Source organism: Ascaphus truei, chromosome 9 (genome assembly GCF_040206685.1).
Source record: "Ascaphus truei isolate aAscTru1 chromosome 9, aAscTru1.hap1, whole genome shotgun sequence".
Classification (NCBI taxonomy): domain Eukaryota; kingdom Metazoa; phylum Chordata; class Amphibia; order Anura; family Ascaphidae; genus Ascaphus; species Ascaphus truei.
This window is the reverse complement of record NC_134491.1, coordinates 51879716-51895400: the sequence shown is the minus strand read 5'-3', so window position 1 is coordinate 51895400 and position 15685 is coordinate 51879716. Positions and strand designations below refer to the sequence as shown.

General features: G+C 37.0%; 1 protein-coding gene across 1 annotated transcript; it reads left to right on the top strand.

The window, feature by feature from the left end:
- The first annotated feature begins 7127 nt into the window (after nt 1–7127).
- Nucleotides 7128–11814, top strand: LOC142503010 (homeobox protein six1). The gene is made up of 2 exons (XM_075614830.1): nt 7128–8260; nt 10335–11814. Exons 1-2 carry the CDS (start codon nt 7701–7703, stop codon nt 10624–10626), a joined length of 852 nt encoding a protein of 283 aa, XP_075470945.1. The 5' UTR covers nt 7128–7700; the 3' UTR covers nt 10627–11814.
- The last annotated feature ends 3871 nt before the right edge of the window (nt 11815–15685 follow it).

The following is a 15685-nucleotide window of genomic DNA, read 5'->3' as shown; positions in this document are numbered from 1 at the left end:
TTTTTAAGGCACAAGAGCTTTTTTTGTGGGGGGTGGGTGTGGGGCGTCAGTGGTGTGTTATTAGCAGTCCAACTTTAATTAAACAATGTAATAACATCCATTAACTCCTTGAGTTGGGGTTAATCCACAGAGATCAACATTTTGGCCCTAGCACCCTGGATCTGTGGGTAATTACAGACCAGGCCAGGTCAAAAGAAAAGACCCTATATCTGTACACAATCTCTTTTCTTTCTGTAGAATGATATTGTGTTATGTGATAATTTAGCAAACACACACACACACACACACACACACACACACACACACACACACACACACACACACACACACACACACACACACACACACACACACACACACACACACACACACACACACACACACACACACACACACACCATCTTTTGTATTTGTATATAGCGATACATTGATATCAATTTAGTGATCCTGGATCATTGTGTAATCCTAGTCTGAAATCACCTTTATTTAGGTTATTTGTAACAAAATTGTGACTTGAGGCTTTTCATGTATATACATTATGCACAGTTCGCCACGAAACCACTTGTGATTAGGCTACCATAAATCCTAGCAAACTTGTTCCAGAAGTTCAGGACCTTTTACAGAGGTGGGGCTTTCCTACCCTAGAACTGTACTAATACTCACCTTCACTATAACACACAAGTGTTACAATGTGTACTGTTCATTCACCAGAAGCAGAAAATGAACACAATGTGAATACAAGACATGATTTCACTTTCCGCGGTAATAAACAGTTGTAGTATTGTTTAGCTCTTAGCAAGTTATTAAATAGCTGGCTCTGTGACTTGGGTCTTACATTTTATGATGGGGTGTTGCTATAAGCACTTATGATTTCCAGGAACACATCTGTGTCAGGAACATCACCCAGAAAAAAAATGGTCTAACTCCTAGTTAATCAGGTCGGGATTTATATATTCTTAAATACATATATTATCACTGAATGTCAACAAGTAATAACAGGGTAATCCACTATTGCAGAATAAAAGGCTCCATTGCACATACATGGTGTGATATGCATTGCAAACCTGTATAATAAGCAGAGTACGGTTGCATATAAAACAGCTGGATACAGTGGGTGGCACCTGTAGAAATGATTCACCATTATTAACTACACATGTCCCTGATGTATTTGCAGCAAAACATTGCAAAAACTGTCAGTATTCCAAATTTAACAGGGTGACTCCATGCACCTACAGTATGTATTGTTATTTTCAATCTCATCTCCTATGTAACCACCTTCTGTTCAGAAATTCGCATGCAAGAAAATCCCCAGCACAGAACGATCTCCTGCAGGATCTGGGCGACCCAATTTGTCTGCAGCACTTTCTAACGTAATTCAGATGCATTATCTTATTTAAAAAGGACCATGGCACGGAAGTTTCAATTACTATTGTCTCAGATTACAGATCACATTATGCTGAGAAAACGAAAGGAACCGATGCTCATAGAGAATCCCTTTTAAAAACAAGCCTTAGAAAAGTAGAAGAGGTTTAAATGAATAAAAATATAATTAAAAAACAAACAAACAAATGTATATATATTTAAATAAATAAATAAATAAAATGAAGAACAGTATAGCATGTGTGCATATAAAAATGTGTGTGTGTGTGTGTGTGTGTGTGTGTGTGTGTGTGTGTATATATATACCTCAAAACATATATATATATATATGCTATTGCCTTTTAATTTTAATAACTATATGTTGCATTTTCCTCAGAAGGTATAGGGGAAACGTCCTATGTAAATATTTTGTAACAGCAAATTTTTGGTATTTAAAAAAAAAAAAAAAAAAGTAAACATTACAATTAAACATATTATCTTTTAGGAAAGTCTGCTATATCTAAGAACAAAACTCCAGTTATAATTCAGTATATGTCATAGCTACCAAAATATAACCATATGTATAGAGAGCTTCCAGTGCCTGTATAAATCAGGGAATTAGCCTTACAACTGACACATTATTGTTTTGAGGTTTTTATTTAAAAACACCAACTTCTGTATTAATATTATTATTGTTTCTCCTCATTTCTACCCATTTTTCTCCCCCATGTACATTTTTCTCCTCTCTCGTATCTTATTCTTCTTCTTTGTATTATTTTGTCAGTATTTTATTCCAAATCAGCCCGACATCTTGAAGTAATCAGAAGCTGGGAAGGACTCGTCCCCCTGGCATCTCAGGTTAAAAAAGGAGGTCTAGCGAAATGTGGTAGAACCATTACATGAAACCTGAGATGCATTCATCAGGGACTCCAATTGCCATCGCATTAGGATTGATTAGAGACCAACAGTACCGTAATGACCTGGGGAAAGGGGCAGCCTGGGATTGCTAATAGCAAAATCTCACAAGGACTCAAAGTTTTAAGTTACCACCAGCATTTATATTTGTGTGCATATTTATCAGAGCACATCAGATATCTTGGGGATAGCGTAACCAAGCAAAATCTAAAACACATTGAAATTAAAACCAGTCCCTCTCGGGAGAATCACGATAATCAATTTAATCTAGTTCTACTAAAGTAGAATAAAAAGCAAAAAGTTTGAGTGTGTATATTCACAGTTTTCCCAGACACTTTTTTTTTTTTTTTTTTAATATGGGCTGGTATACGTGTAGGAAATTAATATTTAATCAAATGCAAATTGTGAGTGTGGTAGAAAGCTGAAGCTACATGTTCAATTAATTTCTTAGAAGCAAATGCTGTGGGGCAGAGACCTGTAATTTACATTGTTTTTATTATTATTTTTTTACAAAGATTGCAGAAAGTATAGAATTAAAGTGTTCTTCCCATGCTTGCTGCTCTGCGACAGGGGGTGACCACAGAACATTATTTAAAGGGAATTTACTGAAGAGAAACACAGAGTGGATTTTTCCTTCAGGAGAGTCAACAGAGGGAGTTATTTCAATGTGACTTTGCTAAGCAGGTCCTGGCTCTCAGACATCGGTTGGTACCCAGGAGATCTGTGTGTGTCACCCCCACAATCTAAACTGCAAAGGGGAACAGCCTCTCTTAACAGCCATGTGGATGCCCCTATGCTGTGAGTCACAACAAATCCACCTCACAGAGGGGCTTTCAGAGCAGCTCATTGGATAATTAACTCCATCTTTCCAAACCAACTTAACTGTTTATTTAGTGTCACAGAGTATTACCGTCAGCAGCCCCTTTCTTTGCAGAAGGGGAGCTGCGGGCTCTCATCCAGCAAGAGGGCATTCTTCTAGCTCCTGAGTGCTCGATGGACTTGCGTTGCCTGCCCCAGACATGAAGGGGTTAATTTAGCGTAGGAGTCCAGCATGTACATGAAAAAAAAAATGTGATAGTCACAGACAGGGATTTTATGGAAGAGAAAAGCAGAAGGAATGCATACGGTTTACTCAACTAAACATATATTGTGAAAATGGGACATATCTTCCCTGGCAAAATAAATACATAAACAGTCAAATAATTAATAAGATATACACATTATTTAATACGTAGCTCAATCAATTTGGTCATGTGTATATTTCCAAAATAAAGTCAACAATTATTTGTAAGCTAAAGTTTTTTTCCGCCTATGACCTTTTCCCTTTGTTGGCTGTATTTCCCCCCATGCTAAGTGTATGTGATGAACAGTGAAGTTGGTTCATGCTTTCCCATCCAATTTCACAGCAGGAGAATACACTTATCAGCACTTCAATTACAGGTATATTTAAAACGTATGTTTCCAAATGCAACCGTGAAAAAGATCTACTTTTTTTCTTTCTTCCCATCCAACCTGGGAACAGAACTCAACATTTTGGAACCAAAGGACATCTCCTAAACCCAAACCTCTTGTACCTTTCCAAAGTACCTTGCGACCTTCTTTGTCATCCTAATAGCCTTAGCTCTATGAAGCAGATCCAAGACAAAGACACAGGCTCCTCAGAATCACCCAGGACATATTAAGATCCCTCTCCTGGCTCAGCCCCTCACTCCCCTCACCTCCTGAACTGTGTTTTTACAGGTGTCTGCAGAGTAATTACTCCTTCTCATTAAATTGCCCCCTTTAGTTTATAGAGGACTTTTTTTTTTCCAGGCCAAGGTCTCCAAGATCCCAAACAGCCTACAGATATATGGTGAGGGGTTTAGTGGTTTATTTAGAAAGAAAATACAAATGCTTATTGTTGTGTTAGGAGGTGGGGAGGTGGGGAGGTGGGGAGGTGGGGAGGTGGTGGGGGGGGGGGACTGGCTATCTCGCAGGCACGTTGTGGGCACAGACTCCTCTGCAGGACAAGGGAGGATCCGGTGTCACATTGCAGATTCCCACTAAAGATAACGAAATGTGATCTAGTTTTCAGAACAGCAAGTGGTTGGGAAAAAAAAAAAAAAAACCTTTCAAACACAAAACTCATTTACTAATGGATTGGTTTTGTATTACTCTTCCCAATGTACGGGAATTGCCATAGATGAATAACCCCTTCTATGTTCTGGACATCTAATTACCCTGGCCTATGTTGAGCTCTCCTTGCTGCTTATGGGGGATTATTTTGGTGCACTGGGGTTGGACATCATCTGGGTATTTTAATGTTATTTCTTATGTGCTGTAGGAGTAATACGAGGCAGGGAAGGTTTTTTTTCTCCCCCCTACCCCCCCCCCCTAATTCACAACAATGAAAATGATAATAAAAGGCAACAAAATAGCAGATGTTCCCAGATACAGTATATGTAATCGATTCCACGTAGAGCAAAATGTTTACATGGAAAATTAATTAGAAATTATTATATTTGTGTGACTGTAGTTTTATATTTCTTAAACAAAATGCAACCCCCTTTACAGAGCTTCGGAGCTTGCATATAGTCTTACATGTACATGTGTGCATTATATATATATATATATATATGTATATATATTTATATATAAAAATATATATATACACGTACATATTTACATATGTACATCAATTTAAATGTATGTTATTACTTAAATAAAATACTCCATCACTTGCAAACCATCTACCGTGTAACTTTGAATAGCATAATAATCAGAATGGTTTTGTTTTTGTTTATACCTGGTCTCACTCCTTAGATAAATGAGGCTCTCGGGTAGTGTAATAACACAGGCTAACAGCATACCCTTCCTGTGTGTTATTGTAATAGCAATCTGGGTTATATGGCTTCAGTGATATAACATGCAATGTATGTCGGTTCAGTATAAGTACTTTTCTGGGAACCCAGAAAATTGGTCACTTTTAAAGCAACTGCCAATTCCCAAGTGCTGTTCAGAGACACCTAAACGTTGAGCTTTATCAACCTAATGAATAGATCATTCTAACTATGGCTGTGTGTATTAAACCCCCTGTTCTCACGTGTAGCTAGAAGATGCAGATGTCATTGTCTGCTGCCTTGTCACGTCTCCTCTCCTTATTGCTGAGTATTTGGCAGTGAAGAAGCTCTATTTTAGGTGACAATCAGAAGGGGCTGAGAGCCCCCCAGTCTAATTTTGCGCACTTGCTCCAGACTTTAGGGTATTAGCTGAATCGGGAGCAGGTTTAAGACTCGTTCCGGTCCCCACACAGCTGCCTTGTCAATAAGGATCTGTTCCAAGTAGAGACATTCCTCCTGGCAGGACATTGCAGCTCTTTAAGACTTCATCTGAAACATCACCAGTACTAAAATAAAATAACAGTAACAAACACGTGGTCACTACACAGGCTGTGTGCTCTCTCAATGTGTGTGTGTGTGTGTGTGTGTGTGTGTGTGTGTGTGTGTGTGTGTGTGTGTGTATATATATAGATATATACATATATACATATATACATATATAATATATATATATATATATTATGGAGACTATAAAATGTCGTAAGTGTGGCTGTTTATATTATTGCCTAGTTCCCCAGCCTATAGCTATAGCAGAAATAAGAAATGCAATAGTGTAAACCAGTAAACAGCATGAACCATTTGAAGCCCATCAAAAGTAGATCAGCATTAAAACAAATTATTTATTTCATGCACTCTCTCTTATAGCTGGACATCGCCCTTTATGTTTTAATATTCTTGGTTGCATTGTTGTAGTAATGCAGTATTCCGAATCTGTGCTGATTCATATATTAATGTTATGTGAAAAGTACTTAAAATGCTATTTTGTACTTAGTCAATCAAAGATAAATATACTCATAAGAATCCTCTTTTGCCACCTTTCTGCTTCCCTTATCACAATGCATTGTTCTTATCTTATAACCTGTCCCTGCTACCAACAATAGATTATCTTTGTTTACAGAGGCTAATTGTTTTGGAAATCTTTTTAATAATTGCTTTCAAACAAGGTGTGCAAATGAGGATTAAGGTAATTAGAGTGTGGCTTGTTTGTGCAATTTTACTAAATGCTCTCTCCCCATCAAGTAAAAAACAAATAACTTGCCTTAAAGTGTTTTTAGTGAGTGGTGAAAATACTTTTCATTTCGACATCAATTAGACAAGATTTTTTTCCCACACCCATCCCAAAAGAGATTAATGACATTTTTTTATTTGGAATCTATTCCTAATAAAGATCAATTCGAAAATGTCGTTTATGTTGTATTATAAAAAACAAACAAATATAAAACATTGCTAAATTCAAACTGTGCTAATTAAATAGGGTAATCAGTGTTAAAAGGATATGTATACACACACACACACACACACACACACACACATATGTATGTATATTCAGTTTAATATGGACGGTACTGTATAAAGGCCCAGAAATCATACAGCCCTTTTTGTGTTCCCTACGATAAAGCAGTGCCCTTGAGTTAATTATTCATCATTCTCCAGAAGCTATTCATCAAGATATGATTTATTCATTCTCAACATTAAGGTAATTAAATATCATCTCACCGGGAATGAACAGGTCTGAAATGGACAATAGCATTTTTGATTTTTTTTCTCTCTCTCTCACAAAGGTCTGTAATAATTGATTTGTGCAGAGATGAGTCCTTGGTCCCCTTAGGTGATACTTGAGAAGGGGCTCATATTGCAGGGCCCTGACGTGTCTCCCCCTGAGGGCTGCTGCCTCACCCCCCCCCCCTCCTGCCCTCCCCACCCTCCTGCCTCCCCACCCTCCTGCCTGTGCTCTCAGCCCTGCTCTCTGCACTCTGTTCAGTTCAGCCAGGCTCTGCTCAGCTCTGCCCCTCATAGGCGCCGCCGGCAGCCAATCAGGGGGCGCACAGGCCAGGAGCTTTAAGGCAGCTTCGCCCAGAACAGAAACAAACTTCTCGCTGCTACATTGTGTCCGTCCCCTGCACTCCCCGGGCTGCAGCTTCTCCGTGCTACATTGTGTCCGTCCCCTGCACTCCCCGGGCTGCAGCTTCTCCGTGCTACATTGTGTCCGTCCCCTGCACTCCCCGGGCTGCAGCTTCTCCGTGCTACATTGTGTCCGTCCCCTGCACTCCCCGGGCTGCAGCTTCTCCGTGCTACATTGTGTCCGTCCCCTGCACTCCCCGGGCTGCAGCTTCTCCGTGCTACATTGTGTCCGTCCCCTGCACTCCCCGGTACTACATTGTGTCCGTCCCCTGCACTCCCCGGTGCTACATTGTGTCCATCCCCTGCACCCCCAGCCTGCCACACAGACCCGGTGGATATACTGCTCCCCTGGCAGCTGCTTGCCTCCCGTGCATGGTTTGACCTGCCAGTGGTGGTCTCCTCCTGGCGGTGCCACAGCGCTGAGCCATGTCCATGCTGCCTTCCTTCGGCTTCACCCAGGAGCAGGTCGCCTGCGTGTGCGAGGTGCTGCAGCAAGGGGGGAACCTGGAGAGGCTGGGCAGGTTCCTCTGGTCCCTTCCAGCCTGCGACCACCTCCACAAGAACGAGAGCGTCCTGAAGGCGAAGGCGGTGGTGGCCTTCCATAGGGGCAACTTCAGAGAGCTCTACAAGATCCTGGAGAGCCACCAGTTCTCCCCCCATAACCACCCCAAGCTGCAGCAGCTGTGGCTCAAGGCTCACTACGTGGAAGCGGAGAAGTTGCGGGGTAGACCATTGGGGGCCGTTGGGAAATATAGGGTCCGGAGAAAATTCCCCCTGCCCAGGACCATCTGGGATGGGGAAGAGACAAGTTACTGTTTCAAGGAGAAGTCCCGAGGGGTGCTGAGGGAATGGTATGCTCACAACCCTTACCCATCTCCCAGGGAGAAGAGGGAGCTGGCAGAGGCCACCGGGCTGACCACCACCCAGGTCAGCAACTGGTTCAAGAACAGGAGGCAAAGGGACAGAGCTGCGGAGGCAAAGGAGAGGTAAGGCTACCCACATGGCACCCACAGTCCAGCACCCATGATTTTGTATAACAGCCCAGTAGAAATGCTTCCCCCATTCGTTCTGGTCACTTCTTTGTATAGTAGTTGGCTTGGCACTTTGTTTTTTTGGTTTGGGGGGGGGGGAGGGGGGGTTCTGGGGAACTTTGCTGTAACTCAGGCAAATACTGTGGATCCAAATAGCCCCTTCTTATTTCTGGGAGAGATCAGCACACAAAGGAACAGAAAGGAACATCCATGGTATTTTATTCTCTAAATCCACGTGTTTTTTCCCCCAAAATCGGTCCATCGAAGAGAAGGGCACTTTAGAAAGAAAATGACTCCATCCTTTTTATGTGATGTATTAATCATATATTACCAAATACATTTGTCCAAATCATCATGTTTCCAGAAACAGAGTTTGTTCCTTCTCCTTGTATATGTGTGTGCCACAGCTCGCTGTGTTAATGATCACACCTTGTGATTTGGTGCTTTATACGAAGTAGAACAGTTTGAGATTTTTTTTTGCAGGGTAGACTTGTGGCAACACAATAAACAAATAAAAAGGCAAAGGCAGAATCTCTTGTTTTCTTAGCTCGCCACATGTTCTGCTGGGGGCTGTCAGTGTAGTGCAGGGCAGAGGCTGGGGCATTCATTTCTCTAGCTTTGACAGTACAGAAAGTGACTAAGTAAAAAATAATGAGTCCATGTGTTCATTTAATTTGGTCCTTTAGCAGAGTTCCAATAGTACACAGTCTGCCATTATAGACAGTCATTATATACATATATTATATATATATATATAAGGTGGTTGAGAAAGGTCCCACTGGGGGACCGAAACGTCGGTTTATGTGTATTTTTCAATACAAAAATAGTGATCAAACTTACCAGAGTGCTGCCTCCTAATCTCGTGCTTCAAACACTGTATCTTTTATTTATATATATATATATATATATATATATAGATATATATATATATATCTATATATATATATATATATATATATATACACACACATATATACACATATATACACGTCCACAGTCATTAATTAATTAGACGCATATATATATATATACACACACACACACACACACACACACACACACACACACACACACACACACACACACACACACACACACACACACACACACACACACACACACACACACACACCTTTCAAAGTCATAACACAACATACAACTATACACATTGTATATATGTACATTATATATAGGCACAACTATATATATATATATTATATATCTAATTATATATTATACATTTTATAATATATATAATATTTATAATATATAATATATTTTATAATATATATACATATATATACATATATATACATATATATATTTACTTTCAACTCGAGGGATTTTGGTCGAATATTGTTTTCACTTCGTTTCTACATCATTCAAAATATTAATTACATAGTGAAAGCAAAGGTATATAATTAAAAATGGAGGGAATTGATGTGCATGCTGTTGGCATAGTTAATAAATACCCCATTGTCGTTTTTTAGAGAGAAACGGATTTCAGGAGAATAACCCCACAATATCTACATATTTTGGGGGGCATTTACAGTGCGATGGTTTAGGCAAATATGCTGCTTTGCATGAAACCCATGTCCTATTGATCTGCTGAGAACAGATTGTCTTTACACTGTGTTTTTAACGGCAAAAATAATAATAATTATAATACATATAGCAAAGCAGAAAAAATATATTAAAAAAAAAAAGCGGTGATACGATTTCCATCATCTACACTTAAATTATATTCAAAACAAACCAAGGCCTCCATTTGGCCATTAAGTAAATGGTTTTATTTCTGAAAAGCCTATTTTAGATTTAAAAAAACACCATATACTATTTGCATCGACCTCCATATATGTGCCCAAATGTTTCATATGTTACTGATCGAATTGATGTAGGAAACTTGGAAAATGTTTATTTTATTGTGTATATTTGTTTTTTTTAAAGGGGGGATTTAGATTGAAATCAATATGATCTAGGGTGATCTTAATGCACCTTCTGAAACACTGTAACCCTTCTGTCTTCTTAGGGAAAATACTGAAAACAATAACACCTCCAGCAACAAACAAAACCAACTCTCGCCCTTGGATGGGGGGAAATCGCTCATGTCCAGCTCAGAAGAAGATTTTTCCCCTCCACAAAGTCCAGATCAGAACTCGGTCCTTCTATTGCAAGGGGGTCTCAGCCACGCCGGGGGCTCCACATATTCTCTGAGCGCTTTAAGTGGTTCCCAAAACCACGGCCTGCAGGGACATCAACACCAATTGCAGGACTCGCTGCTAGGACCTCTCACCTCCAGTCTGGTGGATCTGGGCTCTTAGAGGAGAAACATTCTCAGCAAGGGACTGAACACTAACTGTAAATAGCAAGACACTTAAATGATCTCAAAGCTCATCTCATGGTACTTAATATGTAAAGAAAAGGGGAGAAAAACAAACAGGAAACCAAGTGACTTTTTCTACTCCTCTTAAATAAAAAAAAAAAGATCCCAAACCTCACCCATCATAGTGAATGCTCTTACAATTCTCTCCTAGCTCTTCTGCAATTAGCCAAATGCTGAGGACAGAGGCACTATTATACCCCCCCACCCCCCCTCCAAAATATCCCTTCAAGTTCAACGCAGCTGTTACACATTGTAGGATATACAACATTAAAAAGGATGATATTCTGTTTTATTTATGAAGATCCATTTCTGTCTGAAAAGTAAAGAGGTTGAACACAGCAGAGGAGAACTTGTAGATTTTTTTTGGGGGGGGGGGGAAGGGGTGGTGGTGGGGGGCGGTCTGCTCTGTTCTTCAGATGTAACGTAGAAAATGTTCAACAATTTGGAAAGCGATTAAGTTTACATTTTTTTTCCACATTTAGTGTTAAAAGAGATTGCGAAGTAGTTTCTAATAAAATGCAGTATTAGAAAAGAAACAAAAAAACAAAAAACAAAGGAATGCCTGATGTCTTTTCTTGACACTGAGAAAACACGTGAGGATTAAAAGAGAATATTTGGAGCAAATTTCAGCGTTGTCCTGTAAAAAATATGTATATATATATATATATATATATATATATATATATATATATATATATATATATATATATATATATATATATATATATATATATATATATATATATATATATATATATATAAATAAAAGTAAGAATAGCAATAATAGGATTTATTCCATTTAACGTGAGACATATCCACATACATTGGCACCAGCAGACACACTGAATTCATGCTGTTGTGCTCCCTATTTCAGTCACACTATCAAGAACTTACATAAGAGTCCAATCATGTTTCTAGCGGTGGTTTGGTGAACGAGCAGGTTTAGCTTTCAATTAAAATGACATATTGCCTTCCATTTCTTGTTGATTGCTATTGAAAAACGATTAGCTGGAATGATGATAATGCGCTAGACGCCCATTCACTAATACAATGTAAATGCTAAGTCTGTTTCAGCCTCTTTATCACTTGAAATGTAACTGAACTAAAAAAAAAAAAAGGAAACAAATAAATAATACATGAACACTTTCTATTGTTATTCCACCTCACAGCTTGTTGAAAAATAATTCCCCCTCCATCTTTGACAAAAATAATAATAATAATAATTGTGCCACATTTCTAAAGGACTTTCTCATCATTTTATTAGAGTCCAGCAGTTTGGACAAATTGGATCTGGTTCTGTTTCAGATTATACCTTTTATTTATTTATTGCTAGCTGTGTTTTCTAAGGTGATAAGGGGTAATACGTTTTGTGTAAAAAAAAAAAAAATACAACAGATGATTGTGATATTTATTAAAATGATAAGACTATGAAAATAACAGCTTGGCGCAAATTGTTTTTCTAAAACCACACAAAGCTCTTTTATTTAAGCATCTATGACTGGTTTTATTATAAGTTACATTCTTTGACACTGTCTTTCTTTCTCTTTCTTTCCTCCTTTCTTCCTTACTCCCTCTTGTTCTTTATATATATAAAGAATATATATATATATATATATATATATATATATATATATATATATATATATATATATATATATATATATATCATTGCTATATGTTCACTTTAGTTCCATTGCTAATGATCCTGATGTCTTTTGTTGGTGTTTTGGATCATTAAGTGTGTGTTTATTTAAGTCACTGTAGTGTTTACCCTCTTGGTCTTGGGACATGGAGTAATGCCACCCTCTGCAGGAGGGTTTCTCACCGGGGAACCTGGGCACATTCTTCGCATTCAATGCAAAAAACAAACACACTATATACAAATATAGATTTAAATGACCATTGCAGTTCACAGCTACCAAAGCTTAGAGATCAAAGTGTAAAAGGGGAATTAGGTGACAGACGGCCTTATTTTTAATATGTTTTTTTTTTGTCGCTTTGTCATCAGAATTTTAGCAATATCATATGTTAGTGAATCATATTAAAGGTTGCAGTGGATTAGTGGGATATATATATATATATATATATATATATATATATATTCCATTTTATATATATAATAGAGAGCAGACACACAAGGACTTTAGAAAGAGGAAAATAGTTTATTACAACAACAACAAAAATCAATGTTTTGGCTCACCACAGGAGCCCTGAAAAAGTCTCCTGTGGTAAGCCCGAAACGTTGATTGCTTGCTAATAAACTATTTTAAGTCTTTTAAATCCTTGAGTGCCTGCTCTCTATCTTTTCCTGTATTCCAGTACTTTGCTTTAGCACCCAGACAGGACTCCATTTTCAGTGGAGTGCCACTATACCCTTATATATGTGTGTGTGTGTGTGTGTGTGTGTGTGTGTGTTATATGTGTGTGTGTGTGTGTGTGTGTGTGTGTGTGTGTGTGTGTGTGTGTGTGTGTGTGTGTGTGTGTGTGTGTGTGTGTGTGTGTGTGTGTGTGTGTGTGTGTGTGTGTGTGTGTGTTTACACACACACACAGTATATTTTTATTTATAAAAATGTTTTACCAGGAGGTAATACATTGAGAGTTACCTCTCGTTTTCAAGTATGTCCTGGGCACAGAGTTATAATAATACTGCACATGGTTACCTGGCTATATTGCTTACCTATGTATGGAGGTCTTTTTCAGTAGAACTTGTAGGGGAAATATGAAATGTGAAAATCCAGGTCCATCTGCTGCTATTGGGTAAATCTTGTTCTGTTGTGTAACTGATAAGCAAGTCATTCGTTATGAGTCGAGGTTAGCGTAATGATACTAAATACGAATACAGAAAAATTTAAATTGAGTGTAATATATATATATATATATATATATATATATATATTGCCTAAAGGTTATATAATCCACATTTTACATAGGAAGGAGAAAACGAAAGTTACACTAATTGCTTAGATTTGGATGTTTTTTCTGAGTTGTGGTATCATTTAATGGTATAATTTAATATTCCAGGTTAGCGGAGCTTCCTATTTTAAACTCATATTTCTCAGGCTTGAAAGCACAGGGGAGAAGAGAATTCTCTAACTGAAATCAGACTCCAGTTGAAACATTGATGCAGTGGCTGATATTTTTGGTAAGCTGCAGAATCAGATCTGTCCAGAATAAGGTTTGTATATTTCCCCACATCATCTTGTATCAACACTGCTAGATTTGCAATATATATATGTATGTATGTATGTATTTATGTATGTATGTATATATATATATATATATACACACTTAGTTACGTTATGGTGGGTAAAAAAAGTGACAAAAACCCTCCACAGTAAAGCTTATAGCAAATGGAAATATTGCTGTATGCTCATATATATATATATATATATATATATATATATATATATATATATATATATATATATATATATATATATGTATATGTATATGTATATGTATATGTATATGTATATGTATATGTATATGTATATATATATATATATATATATATATATATATATATATATATATATATATATATATATATATATATATATATATATATATAGCTTAATTGAGAGACTGTGTCTTACTATTTTGTGCAATCATACTTTAAAAACACATTTTTTTGGGTGCTGTTAAGTAAAAAAGTATTAAAAACATGGCCAGGTAAAGTTTTACAAATAATGTATTCATATATTTCTGGAACAATAATTTAATTCATAGGAGAATTTCGATACTAACATTTCCTCCAGGAAGATAAGTGACTGTAGTTTATGTGGAATGGATCTTGAAAGTTGTTCTATGGAACAAGCATCTTGAAATCATTGATCCTTTATATACGTATCTGAAGATGGATAATTTCTTCTTCGTTCACAAGAAAAACGTAGGATCTAAAATGTTAGAAAAATGAAGAAAAAAATATATAAATGTATACTTTTCCGGGTTTTTTTTTCTTCCAACTATATTTTTATTTCTTCTTTTTAAACAACAAAAGATAACAAACGAACTTTTACAATCAACTACAAGATTTAGGAGTTTAATGAAGTAGAAATATGGTAAACTAACATTTTCCATCGCAAGCTATTCGGAGTTAATATAAATTAGTGACTTTAATCTATGCGGCAATTTGAGTTATTTCCTTTTAATTCAACAATGTTGGCAAACTGATCTTTTGTGAAAACATCTGATTGTTAAATACATTAAAAAAATACCACAACATATTTCGAATTAATATTAATTCGCAACATGTTATATCTATGTTCATTTGATTTACTTCATGTTAGTCTAATAATATTGGCAGATCTTTTAGACACACATCTGTTTGTTATATTCAAGGAGAATATGTCATTTATTATTTATGGGCGCCAATTTTATCTTGCTGTGTGTATTACTGAAGGCTTCTGTATGGTGTACAATAAAAAAAATACCAAATATAAATACTTATGTGATTTTACTCCACTATGAAGAGATTGTATAAAAAGGATAAAGTAATATTATAGCCCCATGTTAAAGGATTATAGTATATATATAAAACATATACATTTAGTTACCTATGTGCTTAAAGTCTTCTAATTTAATAAATATTGAAGAGAGAATGAGAGAAAATACAGGTCTTCTCATAATAAAATACACAGTGGCAATTAGCAACAGAACTGTGACTTAAATTTAATTGGTGTATATATATATATATATCAGAGGGAAATATTCCAGACAATAAGACAACTTTAAATGTGTTGTCTTTATTTCCCTATTAAATCAGAATATTCTGCGTTTCCTAACTGCATTTATAGAGGTTCTCTTGAGTTCCAGGAAATAAAATAGGATTCCGAATCCATGAGTGATTGTTCTTTTAATGTAAATTCGTTCAAACTCAGATTCATAGGTTGGCATTCAAGGCAATTGTGGAGACTGACTGGTAAACTGGAATCCACTGAAGGATAAAACCACTATATCCAGCTCTGGATAACAGCTTAAGGAGCAGGAACTGCACA

Excerpts from the sequence above, each read along its gene's own strand:
- LOC142503010 (XM_075614830.1), top strand. The coding sequence starts at position 7,701 with ATGTCCATGCTGCCTTCCTTCGGCTTCACCCAGGAGCAGGTCGCCTGC. Across the intron at positions 8,261-10,334 it reads GCTGCGGAGGCAAAGGAGAG|GGAAAATACTGAAAACAATA; the intron begins GTAAGGCTACCC and ends CTGTCTTCTTAG.